Source organism: Physcomitrium patens, chromosome 4 (genome assembly GCF_059467195.1).
Source record: "Physcomitrium patens ecotype Gransden chromosome 4, ASM5946719v1, whole genome shotgun sequence".
In the NCBI taxonomy this organism is placed as follows: Eukaryota; Viridiplantae; Streptophyta; class Bryopsida; order Funariales; family Funariaceae; genus Physcomitrium; species Physcomitrium patens.
In genome coordinates this window covers 8,541,628-8,562,195 of record NC_143413.1, presented here as the reverse complement: position 1 = coordinate 8,562,195, position 20,568 = coordinate 8,541,628, and the positions used below count along the sequence as shown (strand labels likewise).

Genomic DNA, 20,568 nt, shown 5'->3' with positions numbered 1-20,568 from the left:
ACAAACATATATATATATATATATATATATATATATATATATATTTCTATTTTAAGATATAAATATGAATTTTATAGGTACTTATCTCTTTATAAACTATCAAAAATATATTTATTCACTTTTACTGTACACTAAAACACTATAATAAAATAATTTTATTTAAATGTATAGAATTAATTTTTATTAAAAAAACATGCATTTATTAAATATATTAATATTTATAATTTATTATTCCTATTAATAATAATAACACACTTTTATTAGTTGTATTTCAAAGGGTTTAGTATTGAAAAAATATTTTATAAAAAATAAATTAAAATTAAAAATTTATATAATATAAAATGTTAAAATACAAAATTTAGTAAATTTTAATAAAATCTTTTTATTTGAGTCAAGTTCTAACAACCAACTTACTTTTGTAAAAAAATTCAATTTGTTATTGTCTCTTAATTTTTTAAATTAAAAAAATTAAATATATATATATATTATTATATAAAATATAGAATATAAAAAAATTCAAAATCCCTTAAATTAAAATTCTTGTATAAAATTATGATCTTTTTAATATTAAAAAGATACTCCTATCACCAAAATTTAAAATATTAAAATGATAATTAAAGAAATATCGTTTTAAAAAATAAAATAATAATAATAAAAAATCCTATGAACTTATATAAAAAAAATGGTGTTTGATGTGTCTGTCTAAAAAAATCACTGATTGGCTGAGATTGTTAACACCATTTCAAATTAGTGTTACACCTCAAAAATATGAACCACTGGATGGACAGAGTTTCCGTGAGGGGCCCTGTCGGTGTTATCGGGCTCCGTTCACACATAAGCCCCACTCACTTATGGTAGACAAAATAACTCCCTTCACGGAGTTCCTTGTTCACACTAAGACCGCTTTCACATCACAGCCTCATGCTCGACACACTCCTTGTTCATATTTGAGGGGTAATAAATGTAACATCATAAATTATGTTACAAAAATGACAATAGTTAAATATTAAATAGTTTAAAAAATTTCAACTATTTAATATCAAATATTTGATTTCAATTATTTAATCTTCACCAATTTTAAATATAAAATAAACATTTTATCTTATTAAATATTTATCTTTATCAAGTAATTTCAACATTCTATCTTTGCTACAGTTATTCTTCTCTTCCTTGACTATTCAATTTTTTAAACATTTAAATATTTTAATGATAGAATTTGGCACCAAAACAAAAATGAGATACTAATGTAATGTCTAAAAATCATAACGTTCTAATAAAAAGAATAAAAAGTAACATCAATGAGTAATATTAATAGGAAAGTATTTCTTTCCTTATTAGTATATTGTCATTGATAATCTTAAAATTATTGCATAACATTATGACATCAAAGTTTATTAAATGGTGAGATAGCAACACCATTGAATGCAACAAAGTCACATGATAAACACATGGTATTTTTGAGTTACTCAAAATGGCAGTGCTCATATATTATCTCATATGATTCTTCACCAAGACGCTACATATCAAAAACATCAATTTGATGTCTTGCTCGGCTTCCCAGTCCACTGAACATCCTTGGAATAGATGTTCATAACAATAAGTCTACAAGCTGCAGAGACCATTCAACAACAATGGTCTCCACAACTAAATCCTCAATCCATCAGTCCTCATCTAAGAAGGCTGGTTCCAGATTTGCAATGTTTTGAACAAGTACAAACAAGTTGGAATTCGTGAAAGATTAAATGATCAGAGCATGCATGCAAACAATGTGACAGTGAGAACTGGGTTTAAGGACGTTGAAACTAGCCATCTCCGATCTGATGTTCTTGCATTCCGAGATCAGTTGGTTCCACAAGACGTGTTACACGATCGGATCCTTCAAATTTTCCATCCACAAAGGGAGCTGATTCCCGAGGTAAGCTCCGTACCACTAGACACGCTAAACAGAAACCTTTGACGTCGACGAGCAGTCTTGACGTGCGAGTGGACTGGAGGTTAGAATTCGGGAGATGTCGCAGCGTACAGTGACGAAATTTTTTGCCGTTCCCAGTTTCGCTTTGAGACTAGACTTTTGCAAGCATGAGCCCAGTTTCATGTCCATTGAGAGAATTGTGTGCGCATTCCTAGTTGGGGGATTCAATCTCGGGGCGCCAGAATCGCTTCTGTGTCACAAGGAGATTCCGCTGATCCTGCATGTATGAGAGGACGATGTCCCAGTGAAGAGATTTGATAATGTCTTCTATGCCGCGTAGCACTTCCACTGTGTCGCGGAAGATGGCCCAGCCATCAGGACGGAGAATGCGGTCCATCTCCTGTACCAGATTAACAGTGCTGCAGCTGGGCTCACAGACAGACATACGAATCGTCAGCAGCTTGCCTTCGCGACCACATGAAATTTCAGTCAGACAGTGAGAAGAAGGATCTCAAGAGTCAAGGGACGAGTTTCGAAGAAATGAGACATTTAGGCAGGAAAAGTAAGAGGCAATGCAAGAGTGTGAAGTAATGGGTGAGAGTGGGAAACAGTGGCTTACTTCTGCGAAAGAGAGCTGAACAGATGGTCGGCGTGCATGAGATCATAGGAGCGGGGATATGTGCTGTGGGGTTCGCACCAATCGTGGTACATTCCGATGAGGCCGCGGTCGTATATAATAGGAAGAGTATCGGGCTCCGTCACAGGGATTATGTTCATCACCCACACGGGTTGTGACACAAGCGCGGCTGCAAACCTGTTACCAATACTCACCCAAAACAGTTCATGAGATCGTTAATGAATCTTACATTGCAAATCAACAAATCAGCAACTTTCTGTACACACTCTGTAAACCAAAAAAAATTACCAAGAAGATGAGATTTGTCCCCGAGTGTGCCGAAAAAGAACCAAGGTAGAAGTGAAGAAATGAAGGCATACCCTCCGTAGCCGGCCTTCATGTCCATCACGTTGCGGATGGAGTTCCACTTAATGCCAACTCCTTGTAAGTAGGACTTCGCTATGATACGCTTCCAATGGTCTGAATCTGATTGATAGTCTTCAGCGAGGGGCTTGCCGTAGATGCCCGTCTCGGTGGTGCTGAGCCACGAGGGTGTTGAGTCCACACGGATAGGCCAGTCCGCCGGCCAGATTTTCGCCCGTGCATCGTCTGAGGTCGGAATTTTGTGTATGCAAGCCTTCAGTGGGACGTACCTAAAGATTCACGAAAAATAATAAAATACTCAATGCTGTAGACATGCACGTCAGAAGGGTTATCAAATGAGAGGGTCGTGTAAGTTGCTGAATTGAAACATTTGAACGAGCTCAGCAGGAGCAGATCGGTATACATACCAAGCTGCATCGATCTTGTCATCAGATGCACAGAACGGTGGAGTGGCATCAAACTCCCGGAGATTGTATGCATCATTGTCTTTCGGCTTCTGGAATACAGCAACTCCGATCTTCGTGATTGGGTCATTCTTCTTAGCGACCAACTTCCACGACATTCTTTCTATCACGGCGATCGTTTCTGTCATAATGAAATAAATGTCACCGGTCAATTGAAAGGGAACAATTCTGCGACTTCAACAGAAATGGAATATGACAAGGACAATCTATCTAGTTCATGTAAAACAAGCGACCTAAATATTCAGAAAGTAGATGCAGACCTCGCCAGATTCGTGCATTATCATCGTCCTTCAGATAAATGGGAGTTGCCGACCACAGAAAGAATCCTCCCGGTCTCAGAACACGGTTCAACTCTAGGAGAAGGATTCCATCTGCCATAGAAATAATTGCCACGATTTCAGTTCGTTAATACAAAGCTTGCTTGATTGGATATCTAGGAATTTGAGTGCCCCAGTGAGATTGAATTTACCATCCATATACCATGGAACGCGGCACCGGGCACAGTGCACAGCATCAAAGACGTTGCTCGGGAAAACCAGCCTCTGAGAGCCCATCACAGCGGAAACTGCCGGAATGCCTCTCTCAAGCGCCATTTGCACCTGCGCTTCATGCTCGTCCTTCGGTGCTATGGACATCGCCAGCACATTCTCGTCAAACAAATAACCACCGAAGCTGGCAACGCCGCAGCCCACATCCAAAATTACTCGTGTGTGCTTGCCCCACGCAAGTTCAGGCTCTACCATTTGAAGGAAGTCAATATAGTGCTTTGCCCCCAGCTTGAATTGGGTGCCTCCACCAGGGAATACGAGCTTCTGCCGATTCGGCGATATCTTCACCCAATTTTGATCCGCCTTGTAGGACACCAATTGCGTGTGAGGAACGTTGCTCAACCATATCTGCAAATGAGCACAAAATCTGCAGATGAGCTGGGTCTGTCTGAACCCTAGATCTTAGACTTTAGAGAGCACTTTCATAGCCCATTGAGAGAATGAACTGGGGCTTACTTGATCTCTGCTAGTGGGCCAATTGATCGGAACCTTGTAGCCTGTAGGCAATGGTAGCAGGCACTTGGGAAGATCCTCTTCGGAAGGACAATGGCGCTCTCTGTGCTCGTAGTGGTTGCGAAACTTTAACTTAATGACAGCTGCTTCATTGTCCAGGCAAGGAATGAAATCCTGAGCATCTTCGAATTTGCAAAGCTTCCAAGTCCTCATCCTACTGCCATCCTCCTCCACCACAACCTTGGAATCTGTTGAAGTTTTTGTCTTTACAACTGAGGTTTCCGAGCCAACCACCTTTTTTTCCTTTGACTGCGCGGTATTTAACTCGAAATCTGTCTGATTCCTTTCTTCTTTATCCTCAATCAACTTCGCTTGCGTTGGTGTGGTGTCAGGAATTAGACCTGTTTCATCCAGCCCAGGGGTATCTTCCATCTCTCCTGCCGCAGTTCCCCCCGCAGCATGCTCTTCGATCTCGCCGGTAACATGAATCGTTAAGCTCTCTTTCGAAGTCTCTTTCTTTGCCGTCGTGTTCAAAAGTTTATCGACAAGTTCCGTGGGAACATATGCGCTAAAGGGCTGTTCCGAAACTGGCGCTGGAGCAATGAAAACCCAAATCGCGATCAATAAAAACCCTAAGAACACCGACCATCTGATGATGAATGTCGATGAGCTTCCTCGTTCTCCTGATCTAGAGTTCGACTTCGACATCGCTATGGTTGTCAGTAGTGTCTTACTCAACTAGCAGTCTTGCTAAAAAACGATTTTTAATGCCAGTTCAAGTAATCCTATCATTCAAAAAGAAGATTCATGTGATGATTTGCTTCGGGCCATACAGCACCAATCAAACTCACTATTGGTGACGTTGACACTGATAAAATCATTTCTACACATCATCGAGAGGAGAAAATTCTTCATTCGGCAGCATCTCTCGGATGGATACCACTCAAGCTTGGGCAAATCAAGAGTGACTACAGCTGCAACACAATCTTGGTAGTCTTCAGTAGCAAGAAAGGATAAAAAACACGAAAGTATCTGCGCACGAAGAATTCACAAACTGATCATCTACGCTGAAAGCTATGATTCGGTACAAAAGATGGTTCTTCTGCGTACGAAGAATTCACAGTGATGGCTGGGTAGCTGTAGAAACTGATCCTCTATGCTGAAAGCTATGATTCGCTGATGGATCTACAAAAAATCGATCCGAACTGCGTGTGCTACTTCTAGAGACTAACGAAGTTGAGGAAGCCTCAGAGCAAGCCTCGTCTGAATTACAATACCAACGCTCCACCGATCAAGTCACTCCCATCCACCACAAACACAATGCATCGCAAGGTTACAACTAGCCAAAGCATGGCAAAATAATCATGGCCATGACCAATCCCCGCGAACCAATGTATAAGATGCCGATACCGCACACCACACCAGGAAATAATTAGAGCTTGTCCAATTCCACAACAGCACCTCCGAACGGTAGTCCGAACAAGCGCCAGAACTCAGCCAAACTCACCAGCTAGGCTCAACAAGGAGTCAAATAACTCGGGAAAATAAATATCAACTGCACTCGCTACCGACAGGGAAAGGGAACTATTCTCAATTCGTCACTCCGGCGTCACTGGAAGTTAACAGAGTAATAAACTTTTAGTTATTTGCTTCCGGCAGGAGCTTTATGAGCATACGTGGAACGATCTTCCGTACTTCTAAAATATAACAGTCGTGTCTTGAGCAGCCTGATGAAGAACTCTAGGTTTTTTTGCAATGGTAAACTAACGCAGATAGAGATACGAGGCCATGGGAGATTCTCCACCCGCATTATTGAATGAACTGCGCTGTCTCTCTCTCTTCATCAGCACCCTCTGTTGCCACGTTCTCTGTTTGATTCCCATACAGTTGTCCCGGCAGCGATAAAAATTGATGGCCAGAGAGCAAGATTGGTGAAAAACAGACACAGCAAGCTCCACGGCAAGTGCATCGGGACAATTCAGACTGAACCTTTCAAAATCTGACCTTACTTGAAATTTGACTCAGGGAGTGCTGTTTTGTGTTTTACTTGTTCCAACCCCAATAATAGTATAGAAACTATGTATGCAGTAGTTTTGAACTGTGGTGAAGGTGGTCAAAGTCAAGTACCCAATTACGAAGGTTATCAGTGTGTTGGACCCTTGAATCATGTAGTCAAGGGTCCTTGGTCCTCAATGCCGATTGCCCTAATCACTGTTGGAGTTTATCCAACCATATTGCAGAATCTTCAGGGATGACCATCTAAAATGTAGTTGCTTGTGGAACTACGTTGCTAGTCAGAATTATCTTACCAAAGTAGGCAACATCTACTTGAAGCCATCTTCAATATTGTTATTTTCAATTGTGTTATTACTAGTGTTAGTGAGCATATCAATTCTATTTCTCAAAATTCTTGATACCACAATCAAGGAGATTTAAAAGATGTGTGCATTTGAAAAGATTTAATTCTAAAAGTTTTTTTAGTTTTAAAATAAGCTTTTGTAAGTTTAGGCATCTTATTCTGAATATATGGAAGAGTGTGATTTTTTTTAGAGATTTATTAATAATACCACAAATGCTACCATAATTTTTGTTATTGCCACCTCAATTCTATGAAAATTTCAATCATATTTTAGTTAAAATTTTCTTTTTGTTACTCCCATAACAATCATTTCATTATAGTTCATTATATATATATATATTAGAAATATTAACAAATATTTTGATTAGAATAAATAAGCAAGTTGATATCTTACTTGTATGGTATAAAATTCTTTAAACATTATGTTAAAAAAATTATATAAAAAAATATGAATATTTTTTGAAAGATATAATATATGTATTTTTTTTATTGCTTTCAAAAAAACTTTCTAATTGAAAGGGCCAACACAGAAAGAATGGATTGATCATAATACAAAAAAAGGTCTTTATAATTGCAAAGTAGATTGGAGAGACAACATTCTTTTATAGGTTAGAAAAATAGTTAGTAGCTACAGTCTTCAACTACCATATTTAAAACTCTTCTTGAAACAAATAAGAAATAAAACCAAATCAAATCAAATTGCTACTAAAAACATTGTGCTTATAGTTATAATCAATTCAAAGGTAGTTCTACCACTACTATGAATAAGAATGCTCAAATATTAACATAAACAAGAATAAATGTAATTTTATTTAAAAAATTAATGGTTTGGTAATACAAAAATTCTTAATTTTAAATAATACAGAAATAAATTTAATAAACCATAAAATATACATACAATGTAGACAACAAAGATAAGAAAACAACCTTTAGATGGCATTCTACCAATATAAGTTATATATTTTTCCAAAGCTATTTATTAGTGCTATTAGAAATAATTCTTTCAAATTTTATTTTACCACAATTTACCACATACAATGCTTCTAATATAAAAGCAAGTTTATATTATTAGAGTTTGTGGTATAATTTTCTATTTACTAATAATAAATATGGATAATAAATATTTCTATATTTAGCCTATAATAAGTCCATATGTATAAAAAAATAAAATCTTTGTACTAAATTGTTTCAAATATTTTATATTAAACCATGTAATTTTTATATATAGATTGTTACAAAAAAATTAAAACTTCTATGCTATACCAATGCTTTAGTGATGTAAATAGCATTTTAAATTTGTATTTTTCATCCCACCTCTCTTTTATTCTTTAAAACCTATTTACATGCAATTTCCACATATTTTTTTACTTTTTTACATATTAAAGAAGAATTTTTTTTTATTCAACCATAAATTTTTTATTATAGCAAGATATTTTAACTTTTATGATTTATATAAGATAAATAAAAGGTAGAAAGGACTCAATATTTCTTGCTTACATAAAGTTTCTTAGAATGAAAATAAAATTACAATGGAAGAGGTAGACAATGTCAAAGATATTAATCTTGAAAAAAAATTGAAACGACAATATACTTATACATTATTTTTGATTGAAAAGAAAATAAAGCAAGCAAAGAAGAAATGGATATAATTATTTTTAAATACTAAAATATTACAATTTCTTGAATTCAAATTAAAATGTAGAAAAGATATGAATAAGATGGAAAGTAGACTCATTTTGATGTTCATATGTACTAACTACCAAAAATTCTTATAGAAGCTTTCTAAGGACTACAAATCTTATGGCCTAAGTATCCAAGTTGTAAGTTGCTTCAAAAGAATTTGTCAAAAAAATTATAGACATAAGATAGAAAAGAACTAGAATGACTACTACCAAACAAAAAGAAGCTAAAGAGCCTTGAAACAAGATTAGAATAAAGAAGGTATTACTAAGGTTAAAGATGGCTTTGCTTTTATATATATATATACACATATATGCTACCAAGAAGTCCTTTTTGAAGCTTTCTAATGACTATAAAACTTGTGGCTTAAGCACCAAGTTAATAATCATTGCCAATACAACTTTTCAATATTAGAAATCTTATGGCACAAGTTTTAATAGCCATATTATTGTATTGTAACATGGTTACAAGATAAAATAAAAAATAAAATAAGGATTATAATACAAAAGAGCTTATTTAAAATAATAGTAGAAATTACCTTAAAAACAAAGATAAAATTTATAGAGGTGGTGGAGGCAATACAATGCTAATGCTTTTTTTTATGAAAAAGGCTTTTTCTTTCTTTGTAGGGCCATAAACAAGAGAAATCAAAGTAGGTTGGCAAATACAATATTATAGGCATCTTAAGTGAAGGTAGAGTATATAATTTAACAAAAATTACTTAGAAAAACCTTAGATTGATATTTAAAGAAGATTAGTAGTGAACTAGAGTTAAAACTAGATCCTAATGTACAAAGCTATGAGTATAAAAAAAATGGATGCTTTTTTTGTTGATTAGAAATTAAAATTGGTAAGAAAATTTAATGAGGTTTTTTAATGTATCAATTTTGAAGGATTTGAATAGATAATGTCTTCGTAAGAGCTTTGCAAAGTTAGAGTTATTTTGATGACTTTGTTTTTTGTAGAATAAAAAAGAGGTTACATTTTAGTGAATTGTGTGAGTTTTGTAGTAGATCTTCAAGTAATAAACGTGGATTTTTTTATATAGTCGTATTAAATATTTATTTGAAAATTGAGCTTAATTAAACAATACAAACAAAAATAATTAAAATTCAAGTACATTAAAATTTCAAAACATATATTTTGAAGATTAGTAAGGATTTCTACAATTTAGATGTTTTTTGTGCTAATATTTGATTTAATTTTTAATACTCATGAAAATTTTAAGAAAAAATAAATAATTTAAAATGAAGCTATTGATTCTAGAAGGTTAATATTAAGGTTATAGAAGAAGAATAACCAACACACAAATGGATTAGGAGTATTTTTTATCTATAAGTTTAATTTTATTCAAATTTTGTGTGCTTATTTTGAGCTAGTAGATCAAAAGTATAAGACTTTTGAATTAAGATTAATAATTAATAAGGTTTTAAATCTATCATAGACTCTACTTAAGATTTTATTAAAATTTTTAAGGATGTATTTAATATTTGATTAAAATTTAGTTAAGATTTTTTGAGATTTATATAATTTTTGATTAAGATTTAATTAGTATTTATATAATATTTTTTTGAGATGGACTAAGGTTTGATTAATGATTATTTAATTTTTCTTCATGATTTTTAAAGATTTCTTTAAGATTTTTTTTGGATATTTTTATGATTTCTAAAGAATTTAATAGAGTTTTTTATAATTTAATTAGAATAGTTCAGGATTATTTAAGATTTATTTAAGATTAACAAGAGTATTTTAAGATTTTTTTAGAACTTTTAAAGAATGATAAGAGATAATTAGGATAATTAAAAGGTTACTTAGGTTGTTTAAGTTTTCCAAAAAGATGTTTCTAAACCCTTTAGGCATTATTTTTGGATTATAAATCCAACCTTAAGGTAAGATGATATCTTTCCACAATTAGATGCTTATGCATTTTTAGGCCGATTTTTACATAATATGATAAATGTAGTGTATTTAAAAATAATTAAAGTGTTCATTTGTATTTGGAAAAGTTTTTAAAAGCTTCTTAATAAAAATATTATCTATCTAATATAATCTATCAGCTTTCACTTATTTTTATATATTATTATTTATTTCTTTTATTTAAAAAATATAGGTATCTACTAAATTATTTTCACTTCTAAAGACAAATTCCACAAGAAACAATCTAAATATTTTATAATTTGATAAAATCTAAGATTTTTTAAATAGTATTAGCAACAAAGTTTGATATTTTTTTTTTTCAAAAAGATCATTTATAGATCCATTTAGTCATTAATATTATTCTATACCAAGACAAGAAGACTACACAATTATTCATTATTAAGGCTTAGTAAGCAATAATTATTTCTTTTAAGATTGTAGTATTATACATGTTTTGTCTTGTTATCTAATTAAGAAATATATATATTTTTAAAGGATCTTCATTATAATTTTAAGCTTTTTTAAATTAAGATAATATTAATATTTTATTTAAAATTTTTACAAATATAAAAGCTCTTGAACTAAAATTATTTTTTATTGAATTGTTCTATCAGAGAAAAAAACTCTATAAGTTAATTTTTAAATATATTTCTCTTTTATTTAAGATTGTTGCTATTACAACCCTAATTTTTGCTATTGTCATCACAACTTAGCATCTACTACATGCCATTGTGGTTTTTGTTAATGCCACTATAAGCTATTTTATATTCCAAAAAAACTTTATGTTAAAATATTTATTCTTAAGTTTCAACTTTATATCTTATTTCTGTGCAAAAAAAATCTTTAAAAGCCAATGTACAAGGTCTATATTGTAAAGATGCTTATTAATATAAAAAAAAGATGGAATAAATAACTCACCTAAATTAACTTGATTCAATTCATAGTCTTTCTTCATGTCAAGTTCGAAGGATTAATTTAATTCTTTGCAAATTCATTACTTCATTCTATAAGGCTTCAAATCTTCCAACACAAAGTTAAATATATATAAAACAACCAAGACTTTGTAGTCTTGGTTAATATTATTATCCTCTCTCTTTATTTTTTTAACTATAATAAGCTTGTAAATGCCTTCAAATTTATCGATCAAAAGCCTAGTTATACTCACTAATCTTGTGGTAAGATTAATTTGGAGACAAAAGAGTATATTCTATTAGAATATTAATAAAGGATTAAAAATGGCAAATTTGGTTACCATGGCTCTTATAGCAATTGTATTCTATCTTACATTAAGGCAAATTAAACCATTGATAATAAATATATATATATATATATATATATATATTAAAAAAAATCTAAAAAATAAATATATTATTTTAATAGTTACCTATTATAGATAAAACAATAGTATTGATCGTTTTTTGGCAAAATATAAAAAACCACTATGTAAAGGTGATTTCAGATTTAGCTTTGTATTAACAACAAGAATTTGATGAAAAAAAATGAACAAGTGAGACTCTCTCAAATAAATAAAAATAGAAAAGTATGTATATTAAAAGGAAAATTGGAATGGGCATAGCCAAAAGACAATGAAATAAAAGACTCTTGAATCTAAACTAGAAATAAAAAAGGAATTAACAAGAGTGAAGAAAGCTTCACTCTTGCCTCTATATATACTATCTATCTAGGATCTATATGGCGACATTCTATAGGACCTTAAAAAACGTGTTGACTTTACATGATAAGTATCTTGACTTATAAGGCTAGTTTTATATATAGATACCACATAATTAGCTTGTTCTAAAAGCTATCAAAACATGTGGTACATGGATAGCTTGTTGACCAAGTTTCTAATCTATCAATCATCTACAAATATATGTAAAGTCAAAACAACATCTACAAAGCTTTTAAAAAGCTTCTCTAAAAGATATTATGAAATTAATCTATTTTTATCTAATTCTACCTATTCATATTACTTTGGTAATAATTAAAATACATATATATATCCATGAAATTATCTCCCCTTCTACAAACAAGTTCCACAAGGAGATGTGATCATATGTTGAAGAAGTCTAAGATGCAGCAAATTGTATTTGCTACATATTTTGATCTTTGTTTCTTTTGAAGATAGTTGATAGGTCCTTTCAGCCATTGGTAATATTCTATTCTAAGGTCACCTTGTGATTTGATCATTGTTGAAACCTTCATAACTTTCTTTAAATAAAATATTTGTAATACAATCAAGAGTCATCCCTACTTCTAATAAAATCACTAAATATCAAGAGTCTTTTTCTAGGTCATGATACCAAACGGGTTGTAACTTGCCATTTATTCAAGGAAGAACATGTCATTCTTGAAGGTCTTCATTTCTATTACGTCATCTTGAAGGTTGTGATAATTACAATATTTTATCGAGTAAGTTAGCAAATGAGGGTTCTTGAGTTGAGTTCGTCAATTGTTACTTCTCCATCACATTGACATTTTAATTATACAAAAATTACAAACAAAGATAGAATATAGAATGCAATCTTTTCTAAATTGTGTTTCATGTAAAGCAAAGGTTTGTTATCCTTTATCTTGACTTTGATGGATGTCATTGATGAAAAGCTTCCATCGTCTTTGCTACATTTACAAGATTTGTTATTGATTGCAATGTATGTTCAGTAATATCATATCCATGCCAATGGACAAGAGATTTCAACTTATTTTGGTGCTGCCTTGAGTTTAGAACTTCTTTTACTTTAAACTCTTTATTATTATCCACTTCTATAGGAAGAAGTGGGACTTATCTTTTTCATGGTATATTCATACTGTTATATGGTTTAAGAAGACACATGTGGAATACATGATGGATTTTTATTGATTTTGATAGGTGTAATTGATAAACAATTGAATTGATTTATCTACAAATAGAAAAAGGTCCAAGCTTGTGGTAGTGTCATCGTCATATGCATGTAAGCCAATAATTACATGTATAAATAGGTAGAAGTAAGTAAAAGTAGATAAAAGTAAGTTAATTCTATAGTATTTGATATAGAAGCTTTCTAAAATCTTCATAGACACTGCTTTGACTTTATAGGTATCTTTAATTGACTTTTTGGAATTAGAAACGTGATCAACAAGTTGGCCATGTGCCACATATGTTGTCAGCTTGATGACCAAGCTAATTATATCGTCCACACGTAGAAAAACTTACCTTATAAGTCAAGGCATGTGTCTTATAAAGTCAATACATATTAGAGGTCCTATAGAACGTCGCCACGTAGCCCATAGTTAGATAGTATACATAGAGACAAGAGTGAAGCTTTCTTCACTCTTATCAACTTCTTTCTTGCTTCTAGTCTAGTTTCAAGGATCTCTAATTTTCTTGTCTTTTGGCAATAGCTATTCCATTTTCTTTCTTAATATACATATCAAGTTATTTCTATTTTGTCATCTTTCTTTGAGAGAAGTCTCACTTGTTTATTTATCTTTATCATGTTCTTGTCCTTGACAGATTGATAAGAGTATACTTACAATATCAGTGCTTTGTCTAATCTTCATTAAGAGTGGATTACTCCTTTTTTTTGATAAGACACAAGCATATTAAAAGTTGCGGATTACCTTCTTCTAAACTAATATTGTCTTTAGTATTCTCTTTGTTCTCAAGTCCTCTCTTCTATTTGTCTTGAGCGATATTAGACATCTTTTCTTTTCTAAGTATTATCATGGCAGAAATAAAGAATGCAATGGCACAAATGCAAGAGCAATTGAGGGAGTTAATGCTTGCGATGTATCAACTCAATTTACCACCACAAGGAGCAACAAGATTGGTAAGAAGTGAAGATATAAAAATGATCGGAGCTACTTCAACATCTGCACCAAATCATGTCTCTTTTTCTATGGTGGAACACCATTTTAATGTTAGAAAACCAAGAATTGTCATACCCAAGAAGTTTGATGGCACCAGATCCAAGTTTTGAGGATTTATCAATCAAGTGTAACTTATGATTGAACTTCAACCCCAAAGCTATCCAACCCTAAGATCACAAGTTAGATTCATTAGTACACTTCTTTCAGGTTCATCACTATCATGCTTATCATCTTTTCTTGAACGACGAGATTCAATATTGAATAATTTAGAGGATTTTTTGGTAGAATTTTGATACATGTATGGAGAACATGATGCAATTCATGTTGCAATTAATAAGATCCATATTTTACGATAAGACAATCGATCAGTAATGTTGTATGCTTCACAATTTTGATAACTTGCAACTGATATCAAGTGGGATAATGCTACACTTATTAGCCAATTTCTCTATGGATTACAATATTGTACAATCTTATGATATTTTTTCAAGATCAAAAACTCCTTGTCATCGACCTTACGGACTTCTTCAGTCATTACCCATTCCAAAAAAACTATGGTCCTCAATTTCTATGGATTTCATCATAGATCTTCCAATCTCAGGTTCTTATGACTCTATATTCGTGATAGTAGATCGTTTTACTAAGATGGCACATTTTGTACCATGTACAAAATCCATCACAGGTGAAAAAATAGCTAAGCTCTTTCTTGACAATATCTATCGCTATCATGGATTATCCAAGGATATTATATCAATTAGGGAAACTCAATTTGTATCAAGATTTTAGCGGACTCTTTTTAAGATTCTAAAAGTGGATATAAAACTATCTTCGACATTCCATCCTCAAACTGATGGACAAATGGAGCATGTTAATCAAGTTTTGGAGAAGTATTTAAGATGTACTATTAACTACCAATAAGATGATTGGACAACTCTTTTGCCATTGGTAGAATTTGCTCACAATAACATGATACATTCTTCTATAAAACAAACACCTTTCTTTACTAATTATGGTTATCATCCATGACTTGATACTTTTGACTTTTTAAAAATTGATAATCCTACTGCGAAAGATTTGACAATTCATTTGTCAGAGCTACATGCAACAATGAAGGCTCAGTAAAAAGAAGCTCAAGAACAACAAAAGATCAATGTGGATGTCTATCAAAATGAACAACCACCATTCCACATGGGTAACAAGGTATGATTACTTTATCACAATATCAAGACCACTCGTCTTTGTGACAAGTTAGACTATCAAAGGCTTCGACCATTTTCTATTTCTGCACAAATCAATCCAGTTATATATCATTTATATCTACTGGAGTCAATGAAAATCCATCTAGTATTCCACGTATCTCTTCTTGAACCGTACAAGATAGTGGACATATCAAGAAGAAGACAAGCTCCACCTCCTCCTATAGAAGTAGACAATAATGAAGAATTTGAAGTGGAAGAAGTCTTAGATTCAAGGCGGCACTGAAATAAATTAGAATATCTTATCCATTGGTGCGGATATGATATTAGTGAACGCACATGGGAGCCAGTAAAGAATCTTGTAAATGCAGCAAAGGCGGTGGAGGCTTTTCATCGATGACATGCATCAAAATCAAGATGAAAATCTTTATTGTAAAAGAAATAAGATCTAGGCAAGATAATATTCTACTTTCAATCCTTGTTTGTAGCTTTTTTATAGTTGTGACGCTCAAGAAATGGAGAACCAATAACTAGTGGATTTGACTCAAGAACCTTCAATTACTGATCTGTCAGACGAGACATTATGATTGTCATAACCTTCAAGACGATGCAATCGAGATGAAGATCTTCAAGCACGACATGTTCTTTCTCGAATAGATGGTAAGATACAACGCATTTGGTATCACGATCTTGGAAGGGAGTCTCAATGTTTGGTGATTTTACTAGAGGTAGGAACAACTCTTGATGGTATTTCAAATGTTTTATTTGAAGGAAGTTATGAAGGCTTCAATAATGATCAAATAACTAGGTGGTCTTCTCACTCTGATATAGGACACTATCGATGGTTGAGAGGCCTTATCAATCATCTTCAAAGAGAACAAAAATCAGAGTATGTGGCGAATATAATTCGTCACATCATAGATTTCCTCAACATATGATTACCTCTCCTCATGGAACTCGTCCCTAAAAGGGGGGGTAATGTCATGGAAATATGCATGTAAGCTAATAATTATATGTATAAATAGGTAGAAGTAAGTAAAAGTATGTAAAAGTAAGTTAATTCTATAGTATTTCATATGGAAGCTTCTTAGAAACTTTATAGAGGCTACTTTAACTTTATAGGTGTCTTTAATTGACTTTTTGGAATTAGAAACGTGGTTAATAAGTTGGCCATGTGCCACACATGTTGTCAACTTCAAGACCAAGCTAACTATGTGGCCCACATATAAAAAAACTTACCTTGTAAGTCAAGGCATGTGTCCTACAAAGTCAACACATATTGGAGGTCTTATAGAATGTTGCTACATAGTCTCTAGTTAGATAGTATATATAGAGACAAGAGTGAAGCCTTCTTCACTCTTATCAACTCCTTTCTTGCTTCTAGTCTAGTTTCAAGGGTCTCTAATTTTCTTATCTTTTGGCAATAGCTATTCCAGTTTCTTTTTTAATATATATATCAAGTTATTTCTATTTTTTCATCTTTCTTTGAGAGAAGTCTCACTTATTTATTTGTCTTTATCATGTTCTTGTCCTTGACAAGTAGTCCAATTTGTCACAAAGTCAAGGAGTCTTGTTATTACGACAAAATAAGCATACCTTGTCAACTACGTTGAATTGTGGTTATTTTTTTTTAATAGGCATCTGAATTGATCTTTTGTCATTTTTGAGCTTTCTTTAATTGCACCTTTATTATTACATATAGCTTTGACAAATAATTTATCAAATCTTTCACCGTAGAATTATCAATTTTTGAAAAGTCAAAAATATCAAATTATAGATAGTAACTATAATAGGCAAATAAAAGTATTTATATAGAAGAATGCAACATATTATTATAAATAAACTTTGCCAATAGCAAGAAGGTTCTTCAATCTTCTTATTGATAATTAATGGTACATCTTAAGTATTGCTCTAAAATTTGATTTTCAAGCTCTATTTATCTATTAGTTTGAGGATAAAAGGCTGAAGAGAGCTTTATATGTATCATAGAAAAGCTTGGCTATTTCTTTACTTATGATGGATTTTGTGCATGGCAAAAAATGTGTTATTTTAGTAAAATTGTACAAATCTGAGACTAAAAAATCTATAATAAAATCCCTAGAAATAAAAGATTATAGTTGTTCTGAAATAGATAATGGCTGAAGAAGTGCATAAGGTCGATGATAAGGAATTTTTGACCTTAAAAAAATGTCACATGATTAAACAAAGTCTTTTATAGCTTTTCATATTTGTGGCTACCAAAAATCTCTAGATATTAGTTTCAAAGTCTTGTTGTATCCAAAATATTATGTTGTTGAAAAGTCATGATGTGCTTGAAGAACATGTAAATGTACTTCTCTTTTTGAAATATATATGTGTCATTTCAAATAAAGTAGATTATTCTTGAACTCAAACTTGGAAATATCACAAGACTTAGAAGAAGTATTCTTAATATCATGAATAAGAAGATCAGAGGACATATTTGATTGAATTTGCTTAAGAGAATTGAATCAATAGTCAATGTTGATTACATTATTCAAAGATAAAATTATTTTGGCTTAATAAAATTATTATTTTTTGATTAAAAGTTGCATCTCTTTCTTGAGATATAAAATAAGAATATCTAAAAAGTACATTAGAAAAATCTTTTTGTTAATATACTTCTTGAGTTCAGCCAACTCATTTTGTGATATGCTATAGATTAGATAAAACGATGGCTGACTTCACTCTTTAAGGTTGATTGAATAATCATATGGATAATATTTTAGAAGAATATTTATATTTTTTTTTCAAAAACATCTTAAAAATCTTGATATTGACTTAAAATACTACTTGAAGTCTTTTTATTATTAAAAATGGATGTGGCAAAAATAACAAAAGGTAATCCTTCTTTTGTAGCACGCAAGAAAGTTTTTCCACCTACAAGTATGGATTTAGCTACACTAAACTCATTGCTTTCTATAAAACTTTAATAGTACTATGAGGAAAGTCAAGTTTATAAGAAATTCAATCTCTCAAAGGATTATACTTTTCTAGCTACAATAAACCTAAAATAATTAAATTAGAATTTTCAAAGTGAATAGGTAGTATTATTATGCATTGCCACTATCATATATGGTCTAAACCATCTTTGAATAAATTTTTTAAGAATACTATATTGATGCTCTAGACTATTGTCAAACATTAATATTCAATCCTAACTTCAATTGATTTGAACTTCAAATGGTGGATTTTATCAAATCTCTCTTTGTTATTTAACTTAGTAGCCTTTAGTTTTTCTAATATAATTTCTTAATCAAGCTATTGAATCTAGAGACCTAATAAACTTTTTCTTGTAATGCCATCCTTTTAATTCAACAACATCCAAATAGGCACAAAATCTTCTATAGGCATAATTGGCTTTTGGTCCAACATTATTTCAATAAGCATATAACCAATAATAATGCTATAAATGATTTTATTTGCTTATAAAACAAATGATAGAAGTCTTAGATACTACCTTGACTTATCTCTATAAGCCTTGATAAGAGCATTAATAATGGAAGAATATCCTCTCCTACTCTTACTCTTTGAGTTAAGATTATAAGCAATTGTCTGCTTCAATTTTATACCAAATCTTTCAAAAAAATCTCTAGCCTCTATTGTATTCAATTTTCTTTGATCGGTCTTTATTCTTCTAATGGTGTCATATCTATTAAAGATATCCTCCAAGATGAATCTACACACTCCTTCTATAGTCTTGGAGTCACGAATATACACATGTAAGCTAGTAATTATCTATATAAATAGATAGAAGTAAGTAAAAATAGATAAAAGTAAGTTACTTCTATAATATCTTCTATGGAAGCTTCCTAAAAGCTTCATAGATGCTACTTTGATTTTATAGGTTTCTTTAATTGACTTTTTGGATTAAAAACGTGGTCAACAAGTTGGCCATGTGCTACACATGTTGTTAGCTTGAAAATCAAGTTAACTATGTGACCCACATATAGAAAAACTTACCTTTTAAGTCAATGCATGTATCCTACAAAGTCAACACATATTAGAGGTCCTATAGAATATCATGATGTAGCCTCTAGTTAGATAATACATATAGAGACAAAAGTAATACTTTCTTCATTCTTGTCAACTTCTTTCTTGTTTCTAGTCTAGTTTCAAAAGTCTCAAGTTTTCTTGTCTTTTGGCAATAAGCCTTTTCAGTTTTTTTTAATATACGTACTTCTTTATTTTTATTTTGTCACTCTTTTTTTGACACGGATTTCATTGGTTTATGCATTATCTTTTAGTTCATGTCCTTGACAGTTTGTCAAGACTACACTTACAATATCAAAGCTTTGTCTTATCTTGATTAAGAATAGATTACCCCTTTCTCATAATAAGACATAAGCATATTAGAAGTTACGGATTACCCCCTTCTAAACTGATATTATTTTTAGTATTTTTTTTATCTTCAAGCCCTTTCTTCTACTTGTCTTGAGTAGTATTAGATATTTTTTTGAGTATTATTATGACATAGCTTATTGAAATGAAGAATGCAATGGCACAAATGCAAGAGCAATTGAGGGAATTGATGCTTGTGATGCATCAACTTAGCTTACGACCACAAAGATCAACAAGAATAGTTGGAAGTGAAGATATAGAGATGATTAGAGTTGCTTCAACATCTGCACCAAATCATGTCCTTGCACACATGGTGGAACATCCTTCAAATATTAGAGAACCAAGAATTACTTTGTCCAAGAAGTTTGATGGTACAAGTTCCAAATTTTGAGGATTTATCAATCAAGTACAACTTGTGATTGAACTTCAATCTCAAAGCTATCCAAATCTAAGATCACAAGTTAGATTTATTGGTACACTTCTTTCAAGTTCAACACTATTGTGATTTTTATCTTTTTTTGAATGATGAGATTCAATATTGGATAATCTGGAGGCATTTTTGGCAGAATTTTGATTCATGTATGGAGAATATAATGTAACTTGTTTAGCAACCAACAAGTTCCATATTTTACAATAAGACAATCGATTTGTAATATTATATGCTTCATAATTTTGACAACTTGCAACTGATATCAACTGAGATGATGGTGTACTTATTAGCTAATTTTTTTATGGATTATAATATTAAATAAAGAAATTGATGCTCAACTTACTTGATCCTCAAACATTGAATCAAGTAATTGACTTTGTTATAAAATGTGACAATTGACT

The 20,568-nt window shown here is 31.7% G+C and overlaps 1 protein-coding gene across 1 annotated transcript; it reads right to left on the bottom strand.

Annotated features, from left to right (window-relative positions):
* Nucleotides 1-1,454: 1,454 nt before the first annotated feature.
* LOC112281689 (putative methyltransferase PMT23) lies at nt 1,455-6,334 on the bottom strand. The gene is made up of 7 exons (XM_024518497.3): nt 4,381-6,334; nt 3,846-4,272; nt 3,637-3,747; nt 3,320-3,497; nt 2,909-3,181; nt 2,532-2,726; nt 1,455-2,337 (listed from the first exon to the last, which is right to left on the bottom strand). The coding sequence occupies exons 1-7, from the start codon at nt 5,083-5,085 to the stop codon at nt 2,124-2,126; spliced, it is 2,103 nt and encodes a 700-aa protein (XP_024374265.1). The 5' UTR covers nt 5,086-6,334; the 3' UTR covers nt 1,455-2,123.
* Nucleotides 6,335-20,568: the final 14,234 nt, after the last annotated feature.